The sequence below is a fragment of the Anarrhichthys ocellatus genome, unplaced genomic scaffold (assembly GCF_004355925.1).
Source record: "Anarrhichthys ocellatus isolate YVR2014 unplaced genomic scaffold, GSC_Weel_1.0 scaffold17, whole genome shotgun sequence".
NCBI classification, from domain to species: Eukaryota; Metazoa; Chordata; class Actinopteri; order Perciformes; family Anarhichadidae; genus Anarrhichthys; species Anarrhichthys ocellatus.
This window is the reverse complement of record NW_022280047.1, coordinates 3,686,518-3,700,676: the sequence shown is the minus strand read 5'-3', so window position 1 is coordinate 3,700,676 and position 14,159 is coordinate 3,686,518. Positions and strand designations below refer to the sequence as shown.

At 44.9% G+C, this 14,159-nt stretch overlaps 1 protein-coding gene across 2 annotated transcripts; it reads left to right on the top strand.

Annotated features, from left to right (window-relative positions):
- The first annotated feature begins 248 nt into the window (after positions 1–248).
- ercc6l2 (excision repair cross-complementation group 6-like 2) lies at positions 249–12,212 on the top strand. Of its 2 annotated transcripts, XM_031856608.1 has the most exons (20): positions 249–522; positions 991–1,406; positions 1,510–1,626; positions 1,811–2,004; positions 2,148–2,241; positions 2,433–2,500; positions 2,646–2,853; positions 3,004–3,144; positions 3,504–3,620; positions 3,749–3,868; positions 3,941–4,012; positions 4,647–4,792; positions 4,915–5,010; positions 5,205–5,304; positions 5,462–5,614; positions 6,021–6,107; positions 7,553–8,612; positions 8,704–8,858; positions 9,273–9,430; positions 10,648–12,212. In XM_031856608.1, exons 1-20 carry the CDS (start codon positions 495–497, stop codon positions 11,930–11,932), a joined length of 4,815 nt encoding a protein of 1,604 aa, XP_031712468.1. In that variant the 5' UTR covers positions 249–494; the 3' UTR covers positions 11,933–12,212. The 2 variants fall into 2 exon arrangements, with proteins under 2 accessions (XP_031712468.1, XP_031712469.1); XM_031856609.1 differs by lacking the exons at positions 249–522; positions 991–1,406; positions 1,510–1,626; positions 1,811–2,004 and having other exon boundaries at positions 2,213–2,236.
- The last annotated feature ends 1,947 nt before the right edge of the window (positions 12,213–14,159 follow it).

Genomic DNA, 14,159 nt, shown 5'->3' with positions numbered 1-14,159 from the left:
TCCATCAAAAAAAAGATAATTTAGATTCTATCCAGCACTTTCACCACAATTCCTGATATTGTTATTGTGTAACGGAAATAATTGTTAAGGGAAAGAAAGCGACTGAAACAGACTTTAAATATTTAGAAAATATTTTTTACGTGATTTGTCATTTTTAGAGTAGACATTTAACGTTAAATTGTATTTGAAATCGAGGAAATGCGTCGAAAGTGCGTTACTCGTTGTTGAAATAGATAAACATTCAGCAAGCAGCAGTGGAGCTGCAGCTGCTCCTGCTGTGTCTGTCTCCCTCTTACACACAGTCTATGGGCCTGTGCCTTTTCGGCAAATTAATGAACTTAAACGGATGATAAAGTAAAAGCCAACACTCGGTTTCTCGTTCTACATTTGTCGCCGCCCTGTCTTTTGCTCTATAGGTTAGCTAAGTTAGGCTAATGAAGCTAGCTAGCATGCTACAGTGACTTTTCCTCCACACGAAGAAGAGGAGGCAGGACATGGCTTCATCTTCTGCAGCTGAAAAAGGTTTGAAATGCACGTTTTTACCTGTTGCTACATTTCAGCTGGACACTGGTTTACACAACTCTAAGGCTGCTCAAAGCCTCTGCGGCTAGCTAATAATTAGCCATATTTCCACCAGGGACAACAACTTAGTCACTCTTCAGTCATAAGACTGATTCGATCGATAGGACACACCCGTGTTTAGATGGAATGAACTAGAATGCTATAAGTTTCATAGTCTATTGTAACGTTAGAGAATATAATGGTAGGAAAATGCATCCCCAATCCCTTCATGAAAATATGGTATTTTATTATGTAGAGATGTTTTGCTATCTTTCCTGTCTATTATAACTATACCCACTTACAAATCACACTAATGCTGCCTTAAACACACCCCAGTAATATCCAAACTATCTGTGTGCCTTTGGTAAAGTATTTTTTGAAATATATATTGCTAAGAACAGTTAACTAATAATTGTTCTTACTTTATAGCAACGTGGCTTGAAGGTGAGATGTGTCTGGCTCCTGACCCGAGAGATGGCTCCCTGCGAGAAACCACCATTAAGAGACTGACCACCTCTCATGATAGTGAAACCACAGCTTGGGTGGTGTTCACCGACCATAGTAAAGATGCAGAAGAGGAGGAAGCTGTACCCGTCTCGAAACTCATGAGACCAGGCCCCAATCACTTCACCCAGGAGAAACCTTTGTTTCCCAGCAGCGTCACAGACACCAGGCTATGTGTCCCCTTAGAGTTAAGTGATGTTGATGGGGACAGAGTCCCCTACACCATCAACAGATACCTGAGGGATTACCAGAGAGAAGGTATCAGTTTCATTTACAACAACTACATCTGTTCCAGAGGTTGTATCCTGGGGGACGACATGGGCCTGGGAAAAACTGTCCAGGTACAAAGTACATTAGCTTCACGTCTATGTTCAGAATTGTTTAAATTATGTCTGCATGCTTTTCTCACATGCCTGTCTCTCCACCTCTATGATTTTGTCTCAGGTCATTGGTTTCCTTGCTGCTGTACTGCACAAAACAGGCACGTGGGAGGACATCGAGAACAACAGGCCTCAGTTTCTGTGGAGTCAGAAGTCCTCCAAGCAAAGTAGACCCCAAAAAGTGAGTATTGAAATAAGCTAGTTACAAATGGACAGTTCATGAATTGTAAAAAATGTGTAGGGTAAATAAACAGTTTATTTTTATTTTTTTTAAACTACCAGGCGCATTCAATCATGTGCAGCGACAGATATGAGTATTGATTGTTTCATCCTCACAATTTGGGTATCTCCATGATCTGTTCTAGGTGTTCCTCGTTGTGGCCCCGCTGTCGGTGCTTTATAACTGGAAAGATGAGCTGGACACATGGGGCCACTTCCAGTGTGTGGTGGTCCACGGGCTGAGGAAAGAGGAGGAGCTGGCTCGCATCAAGAAGGGGCGCATCGAGATCGCTCTCACTACCTATGAAACTCTGCGCCTTTGTCTGGATCAGTTTAATAAGTAGGAACCATGCTCGACACACACATACACATCAAACATAATAAATTACGTGTTTTTTGTGTGCTTAAATATGTGATCAATTCGTTTTTGTCATAGTATTTTTTTTCTGTGACTAAAACATACCTTTGCCCTCTCTTTTGCAGCATAGACTGGTCTGCTGTGGTTGTGGATGAGGCCCACAAGATCAAAAATCCAAACTCTCAGATCACTCAGGCCATGAAGGACCTGAAATGTAAGGTCAGAGAGCTTTTTGTTCGTGTCGTTTAACTCAACTCTGTGTAAAGTCTTCTCTCAGGCCGTCCTCGTCTCTGCTTCATTGGCAGTAGATTGAATTGTATCACAATCACGATGAGCTGCTAAAACATAGTTAGCTTAGCTTAGCATGGGCCATGCTTTTGATGCTAGCTCTGCACGTCTATTTTCATCAGGTCAGAGTTGGCCTCACTGGCACCGTCTTACAGAACAACCTCGAGGAGCTGTGGTGTGTCATGGACTGGTAGGTTAAGAGACTTTTATGTTACAACACATTTGTCATTTGCGTAGTTAGAAGATTTCAGTCATTTTGTTCCCTGTTGAGGAAGTGATGTGATTGCTGAAAATAGCTTTTTTTTACCTTTTAAATACTTTTTCTTTCTATTCAGGGCCTTACCTGGTTGTCTCGGCAGCTTAGGAAATTTCAAGAACGAGATTTCAGATCCGATTGAGCAAGGGCAGAGGCACAGTGCAACCAAGCGTGCCCTAGCTACAGGGAGGAAGACTGTCAGGGCCCTGGTGAGGAAGATTTCCCGCTGTTTCCTCAGAAGGACTAAAGCTCTCATCGGGGAACAGCTGCCTAAGAAGGATGACAGGGTAAGCTTGTTGAAGTCAAACCGGACTTCTCCTGAAACAAATTCACCAGCTACACGACAACAATCCGTCATCGTAAATATCCAGATGACTTTCTATAAAGTCTGAAAGCAACACTCAAAAGAAACTCTGTGATGTTGTGTTTTCTCCCAGGTGGTATATTGCTCTCTGACGGACTTCCAGCAGACTGTGTATCAGACGGTGCTGGACACTGAAGATGTGACATTAATGCTGAGGTCTTCAGAGAAATGTGACTGTCAAAGCGGACGCACCCGCGGAAGCTGCTGCTACGAAGTCAGTGCACTGCTTTCACCGTCGCGGGAATTGTAATGGGTTTAAGTTCGTACGGGTTGAGCTGTTTTCCACATAAATGAGTGAAATCCATCTCATAATTGACTCGTATGTGAACATTTTTTAGGGGGGTCAGATTCCCTAAATCAGACAAATATATTTCTCTGTGTGATTCAGGTGAACTGGCCCTTTAGTATCTAAGCGGCGCTGACTCATTCTACTTTTTAGATACAGCGTACTGCAATTGAAAACGCAACATTTACCTGTTACCATCGTCCAACTGACCCTTTTTAACTTGGCATTTGAATGAAAAACTTTCATATGGTTAAAATAATTAATAATATCGATTTATTTTATTGCAGAGAAACGCGGAAGGTGCGCAAATGAAGGGGCTGTACTTCAGTTACTTGGCCATATTGAGGAAGGTTGCCAACCATACAGCACTGCTTCAGTCCACTGCAGGCTCCAGCAAGAAACAGGTAGCCCTATAACCGATCTACTACACTGGTTCATTAGAGATGTCTCCTGGACAGTTTCTTTACAGACTGAGGTCACACCTTCTAGTGCTGGAGTTGGTTCACCGTAACAACGATTTTGTGTCTCCCAGGAGAAGTATGTGGGTGCCATCTGTGCAAAGGTATTCCAGAAGTTTCCAGACTTTGTGCAGAGATGCAAAGACAAAGCATTCGAAGCGTTGTCGGACCCGATGTACAGTGGAAAGATGAAGGTATAATTCGGGAACGGAGGCTCAGTCACCTGCTCGTCGTTGGCCGTTTCAACAAATCTGTGTTCCTTTCAGGTTTTGCAGAAGCTGCTGAAACATTACCTGCAGAGGAGAGATAAAGTGCTTCTTTTTTCTCTCTCAACCAAGGTGAGAGCTGTGTTTATTGAAATCAGAATGTTTGTGTGTTTCACTGCAATGGTCTAAACGTTATTTCGTCTCGCCGCAAAATCTTTGGTCGGTACTGAGCTTTACACTCGGTCTCATCCACTCAGCCTTTCAACACAACAACAGGCTTGAACACACGGCCCTTAATTGCCACTGCTGTTAGAGCAGATTACTTGTCAGCACAAAAAATAGTAGCAGGATGCATGGTTTTCTTCTGAAACACAGATTAATAAGCCTTTGGGTTCATAAGTAAGGGCTATTAGAGTTTTAAAGACAATTACACTCTGCAGAGTCTAATGGTTGCTGTCACCAGAGACGGTATGATAACATTTCTGGCTGCTATGAGGTCATATTTTCGTGGCTTATGTTTTGCTTTTTTTGGTAATCATAGAGTCCACACAGTTTTGACCCGTATGGTTTATCTATAAATACCTAGGCCTGGGGATTTTCTGTTTAGTTTTACTCTACATTTGTTAGTCTAGCGTTTACAAACCCTTTCAACCTCGACGATGAGTGAATTCACATGATGCATGTAGAGCTGTCAGTTTTTTTTACACGGTTGATTCGTAGTGCTTTGAACCCTCCTTAATTGTTTGTTGTGTTTTGGACCTGTCAGCTGTTGGACGTGCTGGAGAGCTACTGCATGGCAGAGGGGCTGGACTACAGCAGGCTGGACGGAGCCACCAAAGCCAAAGAGAGACTCCAGATTGTCAAAGAGTTCAACAGCTCCTCTCACATCAACCTCTGCCTGGTTTCCACCATGTTAGTCAAACAATAGCAATCATATGAGTAGTATTTTCTCAGATTTCCCATTTATTTATTACCAGTAGTGGTGCCTATTTTAAACCTTGAATCTGCAGATAACGGGCTCTTTGTTCCATCAGGGCGGGGGGTCTTGGTCTTAACTTCGTTGGGGCTAATGTGGTTGTGCTCTTCGACCCCACATGGAACCCAGCCAATGACCTCCAAGCTATTGACAGGTAGGTTATTGGCCATGTCTTGAATTTACAATGTATTTTATTCTGTTGCTGCTTCTCTCAACTGGCTTCAAAAAGCGGTGTAGCTGCCAGTAAAGCGTACCTAGTCATTAGTCATATTCACATGCAAGCATATAGGCTTTTTACTATTTGTATGCATGATGCCTGTGTGTTGATATGTTTGTGTCTGTCTTCAGGGCATATCGTATTGGCCAGTGCAGGGACGTGACTGTTCTCAGGCTGATCTCATTGGGGACTGTAGAGGAGGTTATCTACCTCAGACAAGTTTACAAACAGGTACCAGGTCATTATAGGCGCGCGCACACACACAAATCACATAATATGGGGAAAAATACTGAATTGCTACCAGTGCTTTGTAATATGAGCTCAGTGCTCTGTGTCAGTATCTCTGTCAGTAATGTACTGTTTCTGCGCCGCCTTTCCCGTCCTCCAGCAATTGCAATGCTCAGTTGTGGGCAAGGAGAGTTCGCGGCGGTACTTTGAGGCAGTGCGGGGGCATGGCATCCACAAGGGGGAGCTGTTTGGGATCAAAAACCTCTTCAGGCTGCAGACCAAAGGGACATGCCTCACCCGGAAGATACTAGAGGTTAGATAGCCTGCACGCCTTTTACTGTTTGCTTGCTTGATGTTCTACTGCGGCCTACCGTCTGAACTCACCGCCTCCAGCTGATTCATGTCCCCAGTCACAATGCAAAGTCTCACAAAACGGTCAAGAATGTACTCGTATGTGGTCATGTGGCAGTAGTAATGTGTCGTGTAGTAATGGACACCCTTAACTCTAAGTATTTTTGTTCTGATATAGGAATAAGAGAGGCATGTTGCACTTACTGTTGTTTTTGAGTATCAGAACGTCTAAAAATATCACGTGCTGGTAATAAAACTATAACTAGCAAAAATGAAAACTAAAAGATAGTCTTTTGTTGATGATTGTAACATAATTCAATTGATGTTATTGTACAATATGTTTTGATAAATGTGTGTCTCACTTTCAGCGAGAAGGACGAGTGGAGGCCGGTGTGATGACCAGCAGCACACACACGGGCGAAGAGAAGGAGGAGGAGGAGATGAAGGCAGTTAGCGTGAGTAGCTCTGCTGCTCTCAGAGACCCAGAACATAAGGGCACTCGTCTTCCCATCGCTCACTCCGTCGTCTCCCCCTGGGCGACCCACTCCTCCTCCCATTCCCATGTGAACGATACCTCAAACAGGGTCCTTCCTGTCCGTCAGTCAACCAACTCACGCGATCTCATTACAAACTTTTTCCGCCTCAGCTCAACTCTTCTTTATTGCTTCCTCCATTCTTCTTTGTCTTGTCATTTTCTGGTTTATTATTCCAAAACGTCCCATTTATGAGGAAAAATGCTTCTACTATGACAAAATTGTCAAAATGAGATGAATTATGTTACAGGAAGAACATGGAGAAAGTGAGAATCTGGCCAAAATCTTTCTCGTCAGTATCACATACTTGCGCTGCTGGAGGCTTTTAAAGGTGGCTGTAAAAAGTTTGTAGTTTCCTTACAGCAGTTGTGGTCAGCTTGAGTTCAGGCAGTTACAATAGATTCATATGGGGCCTTTTGTTTATAGTAGGAAAAAGTTTTAAAAAAATGTAAATCTCTAAAACCACTCCTGTTTTAGTCGCCATATCTTCAGCATAAAGCTCAATACTCTGTCTTTATGTCACAGTATCATCGTCCACAGACTTTAAAGCTCCCTTTAAGTAGTAGTATATGCTTAAAGTGAGTGTTTGCAGCATATTGAACATAGTATTTTTAGAAATTTCTATGGAGGTTTTGAATGCCTAACATTTTTAAACTCAATTCTTTGTATTTTAGCAGAACTGAAGGATGAGGTTCTCTCTGCCTGCTGTGTGAAACAGCTGTGTGTAATTACTGATCTGTCCTAATGGAAGGAGCAGACCACACTGACGCCAATCTTCTGCTTTTCAGCTATTTATTTACACAGTGATACCCCTTATCATCCCGTTCCCAGCTCGGCCCTTTTTTTTTTTTTTTTTTTTTTTACAGGGCTGCTGCTCCACTGAGGCCTTTCAGATTCTTTCAAAAATACAGAATCCACTGGGGTGCCTTAACACGCACAGGGAAAGGCCCGAGGCGTGTAGGCACCAACACGCACACTAGTGCAGCACAACTGGGGAAGAGTCATCTAGTTGGCAAATTTTGTGAAATTAGAATCACATTGGTGGTCGTTCCCATAAAGGCCCATTCGTATAAGTCCAGGAAATGTCATGATGTTTTATTCTTGTTACTCCGTGATGGGGGGGGGGGGGGGACATGTCACGTTGATATTTATTGTTACGAACATCTGTTTTGTACTACACAATATAATCTCACATGGGCTGGTCCACTGAAAGATGGCACAAACAAGGGAGTGTGCAGCCTATTTGTGCTGTTGTGTAGCAAAATCATTCCCATACAGTTAATTCAAATTAATTCCTTGTTCTCTCGCAATACATGCCCCGCTTTCTATACCAATCTGTCGCTACTTTTCTTACCCTTTTATTTAAGGAACCTGGAGAGTCTCCGCCTACAGACGGCCCGGTACCAGATAAAGAACCAGCCAAGGAGAAAAGAGGTGCATCGAAGGTCCCCAGAGGGGTGTTGGACTTCAGCAGTGGAAGTGAAGAGGATGAGGATGAGCAGGGTCTTAAGAGGAAGGCATCAAGCCCCAGTGCAGTGGATGGCAACATGGGTGGGAGTGCTGCCACTGGTCCTGGTCGAATGAGTCTCCTCCAGCACGGTTTCTCCAGGCTCCTCGAAAGGGTCAAAGAGAAACCAGAGTTGGCAGAAGGGGACAGTAGTCCGGGTGTCGACGAAAGTCCCTCCGAGGATGATGCTGAGGATCAAAAGATGGAGAGTACCTCCTCTGGCATCTGCAAGAACTCCAGTACTAGAAATGGCGCAATCTGTCTCCCTAAATTGGGACTGAAAACGTTGGACATCTCTAGCGGTTCAGACAGAGAACACAGGGAGGATGGAGATAGAGGGAGACAAGAGAGGTTTCCTCTGTTAAAACAAAGTGATGATGCTGTAAGAAAGAGATGGGGCCTGAAAGGGTGGACAAATAAGAAAATTACACTCGATGAGGAAAGCGATGAAAATTTCTCACCGGACAAAAAGAAACCGAACAAGCTCAAAACTCCAGTTCCAAAAGCGCGCCGCTTTGAGGGCTACTCGGATGAATCTGAGGACTTGGACATAGAAGCAAAGACGTGGCCCAAGAGGGACCCTTTAAATTCACATGGTAGAGGAGGTCACCGTGGGAGAGAGAGGCAAAGTGCTAGTGTTAGGGGCAAGGCCAGATCCAAATACACAGAAGACATAGATACATTCACGTCTTCGGAAGATGAACACACTCCTGTTAAGAAAGGGAGATCTACGGGATGTCACTTCACATCTCCACAGACCAGATCCAGAGTTGAGTCGGCAAAAGGTGAGCGAAGAGCCGCAACGACCAACAGGACGGAGAGAGAAGCAGGGATGCCCAAAGCTGTTTCATTTACAAATCTGAGAAGTCGGACGTCCCCTGCGTCCAAAGGAAAGGATGGAACTATCGACGGTGTGCTAGGTGAGAAACCTATTCTTCAATACCTGTTTCTTATATGCCAATACATTTTATCATGAATTTTAACATGAATGATGTCTATTTCTGTTTAAAGGGGGTGTACACGAGGTGGCGTACACCCACTCTAACCAGCGCATGGTGGGCGGGAGCAAAGCAGAGGAGAGGATCAGCAGAGCTGCTGCACGAGACGTGTTTGAGCGCAAGATGTACTCTCAGCTCCCGGCTAATCACCTTCTAGGCACCCAAGAGGTACATACCGCCGTAACATTGGTCTGGTTCAGTGGTTCTTCAAATATATACGATATTGCTGTTGTATCTTGCCATCTTAAATTAGATTAGATAAATCAAATTACATTTGAAGAGCTTAACAGGAATATGTGTTTTTGGAGGATTACTCATCTAATATTCCACAAACTTCGCTGTAAACTGTGACATTTAGGCCTGTTTTCTACCAAAGCGTGTCTGGCAACTGCATATTGGCATGCAGGATAAGGCTTGCCAACGCTGTATCAGACACACATGCTCACTGTGAGTGAGAGTGGATGTAAACACATACTGCAGCAGTGCAGGTTAGCTATTTTCAAAGCGTGTTAACATCCACTATCATGTCAACATAAGCCCGCCACGTCTCAGCCAAAAAAATCTCTTGTTTGATTGTACTAGAGCTTGTCGGCGAGCCCACCAGACAGTCAGCCTTGCCCTCCTCCTGTCAGACCGCAGAAGCCCAGTGTGGACCATCCAGTCACCTTCGTCGGCAAGAGTGTGCACCACACCAGACACACCACCTTCATCATCGGAGAGACTCCCCAGGCCATACGCAGGTACTGAACGAGTCTCCGAGGAGGTGAGGTGAAGAGGAAAGAACAGAGGCAATGAGGAGGCTGAGAGGGAGAAAAACAAAGTCATGGGTAGACTTGAAGGAAAAGTGACTTCAGATAAGGGGGGGCATGCATGCTTTTAATGAAAATAAATCAGGCAAGTGGAGGAAAGGGGGTGTAAAGAGTGAGGTCGGAAGAGAGGAATTCCTGGCAGTGTAGGGAAATAGGCCAAAAGTGACCACAGATATGGTGTTGAGCGCCCCCACCTGGGCCTCAGGAATTGTGTGTGTGTGTGTGTGTGTGTGTGTGTGTGTGTTTAGCCAGAGACCACCTCTGAGCTTTCCCTCCTACCCACCTATTTCCCAGCATCATGCCAAAGATTACCCAGTTATGTTCAGGCCCAACAGTGCAAGAGTTTTTCTCCTCCACAACCACAGCCCTCCCGAGACGAACCAAAAATGATTGCCCGAGGACTCGCACACCGATGTACACACACGTCCTAACAAGCATTTACGCACATGTGCAGACACACGGTACTGAAATACACACCTCTGTCCTGCCGCACCCCCCTACCTTCCCATCCCAAACACTCGTATACAGACACTTTTATGGCTCCAGTCTCACTTCCCAAGAAGACTGGAGAAGACTGTATCTTTGCCCAGAGGCTCCCCAGGGAGTGAAAATACACACTAGTCATATTATATCCCCTCAATTAACCTCGCTGTGTACGGATTTAAATCCACAGGATTTTGTGTTTTACTGCTGTTTCTTTTTATTTATTGTTTTTCCAGTGAAAGCCACAACTGATAGTAACGCCACCACAATGCTGCTGTACCACCGGTGACTTTGAAGTAGTTCTGTCCCCAAGTCTGGTTGGACCAAAGTTATAATGACTCCTCACACTGAATGGCTGTCTGGATATGAGCCTGAATATGTGGAGACGTTTTCATCTTAGGCCAGGCCTGACGGACCTGCAAGATATCAGATTAACAGGATAGGCTTTGTGTTTTTTTTTTCTTTAAAAGATGTTGTGATTGAATGTATCTTACTTTATGCTCACATGTGCCAGGTTAAGGCCTCGTGCTAACTGTGCGTGTGTGAACATAGTGTTAAATTCACAGGATATAAGCAGGTGATAATAACCTGTTTTTTCTGTGCGTGGATGTTTTTTCACACTCATTTCCGTCTCTGCGTCCTCTGTGTGCTCGTGTGTACTGCAGGCAGCAGCTGGAGGAAATGGCAGAGAAATTGAAATTCTCCTCAGTCCATCAGTTTGCAGTGGAAATTCTGAGAGGAAACTCAACCCGGAGACTGGCCTGTCTACGAGAGTATTACACTTCACTGAACCTCCCTGCCCTGGCCAACACCATCACAAACAACTTCCCACAACCTGATTCAGCACAGACCTCCTCTTCAACTGTTACCTCCTCAACATCCTTCAAAGAGACCGCAAAATCTCACACACACAGCCGAACCCCACCAAGGGATGTTCCAAAAGCCAAGAGAAAGCCTAAACACACCGAGAAGAATCCTGAACCTAAAACTAAGCCTGAAGTCTCACACAATGTTCCCGTGCCACAGAAACAGTCTAGACACCCACAAAATGATGTCCCCGAACCCCAAACAAAGCGGAGAAACCCACAAAACGATGTTCTATCACCCGAGAAAAAGCGAAACGTCCCAGAAAAGAATGTGCTAGAACCTTTAAGTGATGTTCCGAGCCTTGAGTCAGAGGAGCAGGAGGAGACGGCCTGCAGTGCCAGAGGACATAAGAGGACAAAGAGGGGTAGTGTTTCTAGTTCTGGAGCCTTCAGAGCTGGTGGTGGTCTTGGCTTGGATCAGGCCAGCAGCAGTGGTCTGGGGTCTGCGGAGGCTACGGCTTTCCAGAACTGCACAGACAGACGTATCCCTTCTTCTCCTGACCTCAGCCATGGCAGGTCCACCACGTTATCCAAACCCAGAGCACAGGGAAGGGAGAAAGAGCAGAAAATGTCCTGCGGGACCAGTGAACCTTTTCAGGGCCAGAGAGAGAATTCTCTGACTTCTCCTCCTGAACAGGCCAAGTCCACCGGCGGTCATCGCTCCCTCCTCACAGATCTGATAGGAGACACCTCGATTCTCGACGATCTGTTAAAACCCAAACCCAGAGGTGCACAACGGAGGGGCACCCCAAAAACACCCCCCGCTCCCTCCTCCATGTCAGTAAGCACGTGTCTCGCCACACCTCCTCCATCCAGAATCACTCTCAATACGGACTCTGGTTCAGCAGGCATCATAGACTCTCCAAACAAACCACCTGTACACCAGGTGGTACCAAAGGGCAGTCGCAAAGACTTCTGGGACATCCTGAATGAGGGGAATGAGGAGAGCATCAACAGGTTAACGGACCCGGCGGAAGTGCAGAGGGTTTGCATCAACACTAACTTTGCAGCTCGAGGTAGGTCTGCAGAAGACGAGGGCAAGAGTCTCTGGAGGACTAATGAGAAGTTCCTGTGGAAGAAATAATACAGGAGCGACTATTAGAGTGTTGACAGTTTTCACCTCTGTACCTTTTACCTTTCTTTTAGTTCTAACGGAGATGTATAAAATATTCAGACTGGATATTTAAAGCAGGTTTTTCTGCTTTGGATTTTCTTAACAGATTTTCTTATTTTTAATTGTCATATTCTTTTTAGAATGTCTATTTTTATTTACTGTAATAACTTGAAAATATTCAGTGTTCATTGGATTAGTGAGTTACTAGCATAATGCTGACTGTTACTTGAATAAACAGGGTAAACAATCACTCTGGGAATTTAAACCTTTGTATATTTTATGAAAGTTATTGCCCTGTTTTTTTGCTTTATTTTTTGACAAAATACTCCTAGCACACACAACCCCTGGAGGAGCACTCTAATATGTCAGCACTGAGGCATTAACCCAAAAGGGAATAATCACAACAGCAAATATGTCTTTTAGAGCTGCAACTAACACGTATATCTGTCAACGATTACTCGTTGGACTGTAAAAGGTCAGAAAATACTGAAAAGTGTCACACTTTGTCTGACAGACTGTTTACAACAATGTAAGTCTTGTCAAATGCTTGGCATGTTTGCTATAAAAAAATAATTAAAACAGTCGATCTGTTATCAAAATGATTGCAAATTAATCATCTGCTTATCAACTAGTTGTTTGGCTCCAATATTCTATAAAAACTAGTTGTGTGTTTATGTCTCTAGTGTGCATGCTTAAAGGGTCCGTGTGCTCAAACTGTCGCCGCACCTGATATGTTGTTAAGTGGATGACAGAGAAAGCCCAAGCGGCTGTAGGCACTAGCCATTACCGTTATTGGACACCATTAGTGCTACCCGGGGACTGCTGGTGGCCCTACAGAGATATCACTTAAAACTCCCTAATGGCTGTTATGTCTCCGTCACTCTGAACACCTCACTGACTCCCACTTCCCGCCAGTGTGTGCATATTGTGTTGGAGTGTGCTTTCTCTGCACAGTGTTCTGCACAGTAATCTGATAGTCAAGCCCCCCCCCCCCCTCCCCCTCAGAGTGGAGGCTGCTGCGCCATTAGTGAAATAACACTAAGCGGTTGAAGACTCCGTGGAGCTGGGACAAGAGGGACGGGGGACTCGTTTCACACCCGTCCATCCACCTGTCCTCTCACACACTTAGTTAAAGTGTGTTCCAAACTCTGCCGACTGAATCATTTGCACTCCAAAAAAAACAAAAAAGTGACATATCAAACTCGTAGTTTGGCTCTTAATGTGAAAGCAGAGACGGTACAAGGTGTGCGTGCGTGCGTGCGTGCGTGCGTGCGTGCACATGCTGAAGCCCACAGACCTCTTTTAGCTGTTGCACTGAAGTAAATAGAACCCCAAAGAGAGCTGCTCTGTGTAAGCTTGTGTTTTGTTGAGCAGAAATGAGAAAGTGCTGATGGCTATCAACAAACAAGAGAAAGGACTACGTGCCTCAACAGAACATGCAGCTCTGTAAATAGTATGTGCATGTAGACCTTCTGGGTGGTAGTTCACGACGTATCTTCTCACACACTCGTGTACCGAGGCCACACATCTGTCACACCTGTTCAAATCACAGACGGAGGAGAATAAAAAGCCCTTTCTCTGTTCCCAACGCCCACACCCTTCCCTCTCTGCTTTTCTCTTTCCCGCAACTGAGATTTGCAGATTTCCTATCTGCCTTTTTGTGGTCATAGTCTGGTTCAAGTGAGATAGCAGAGAGGCTTAGCATTTTTACTGACAATAGGAAGGCCTCGCCAACTGACTGACGGCGGTTGGAGGCTAATGGAGGCCAGCTAGCACGGCTCAGTGGCAAACAAAGCTTTCTTTATCGATTGGGTTTTATTACGTGCCGTGGTGCTACTTGCCATACCTTGAAGGAGTCAAGAGAAATACCAGCAAAGAGACGGCGTGTTTTTCCACTTCTCCCATTAGTGTCTCCTCTCTTTGTGTCAAGGGCAGGGTGCGAAGTCTGTTTATATTTCCTGCCACTACAAACCCGGGTGTCTGTGAGGCTGCTATAAACTGGACGGACAGACGGAGCGGCAGAGGGGCGGCCCTGGCAATGTAGGTTTATTTGCAGAAGTCAGACTGTGACACTTAGTTTGATTTCATTTGTAAAAAGCTGTGAACGAGCGTTGACCCGTGCTGACCCGGGCCTCCAGTCGTCTTATGCTCAGGTTTCCATACATTCACTCTGCAATGTGTTAAGAAGGTCTGCAGG

What these genes read in the sequence shown, in the direction of transcription:
- ercc6l2 (XM_031856608.1), top strand. Translation starts at nt 495, where the DNA reads ATGGCTTCATCTTCTGCAGCTGAAAAAG. An exon ending in TGAAGGACCTGAAATGTAAG is followed by an intron (nt 2,242 to 2,432) that starts GTCAGAGAGCTT and finishes TATTTTCATCAG; the next exon opens with GTCAGAGTTGGCCTCACTGG. An exon ending in CTCTGCCTGGTTTCCACCAT is followed by an intron (nt 4,793 to 4,914) that starts GTTAGTCAAACA and finishes TTGTTCCATCAG; the next exon opens with GGCGGGGGGTCTTGGTCTTA.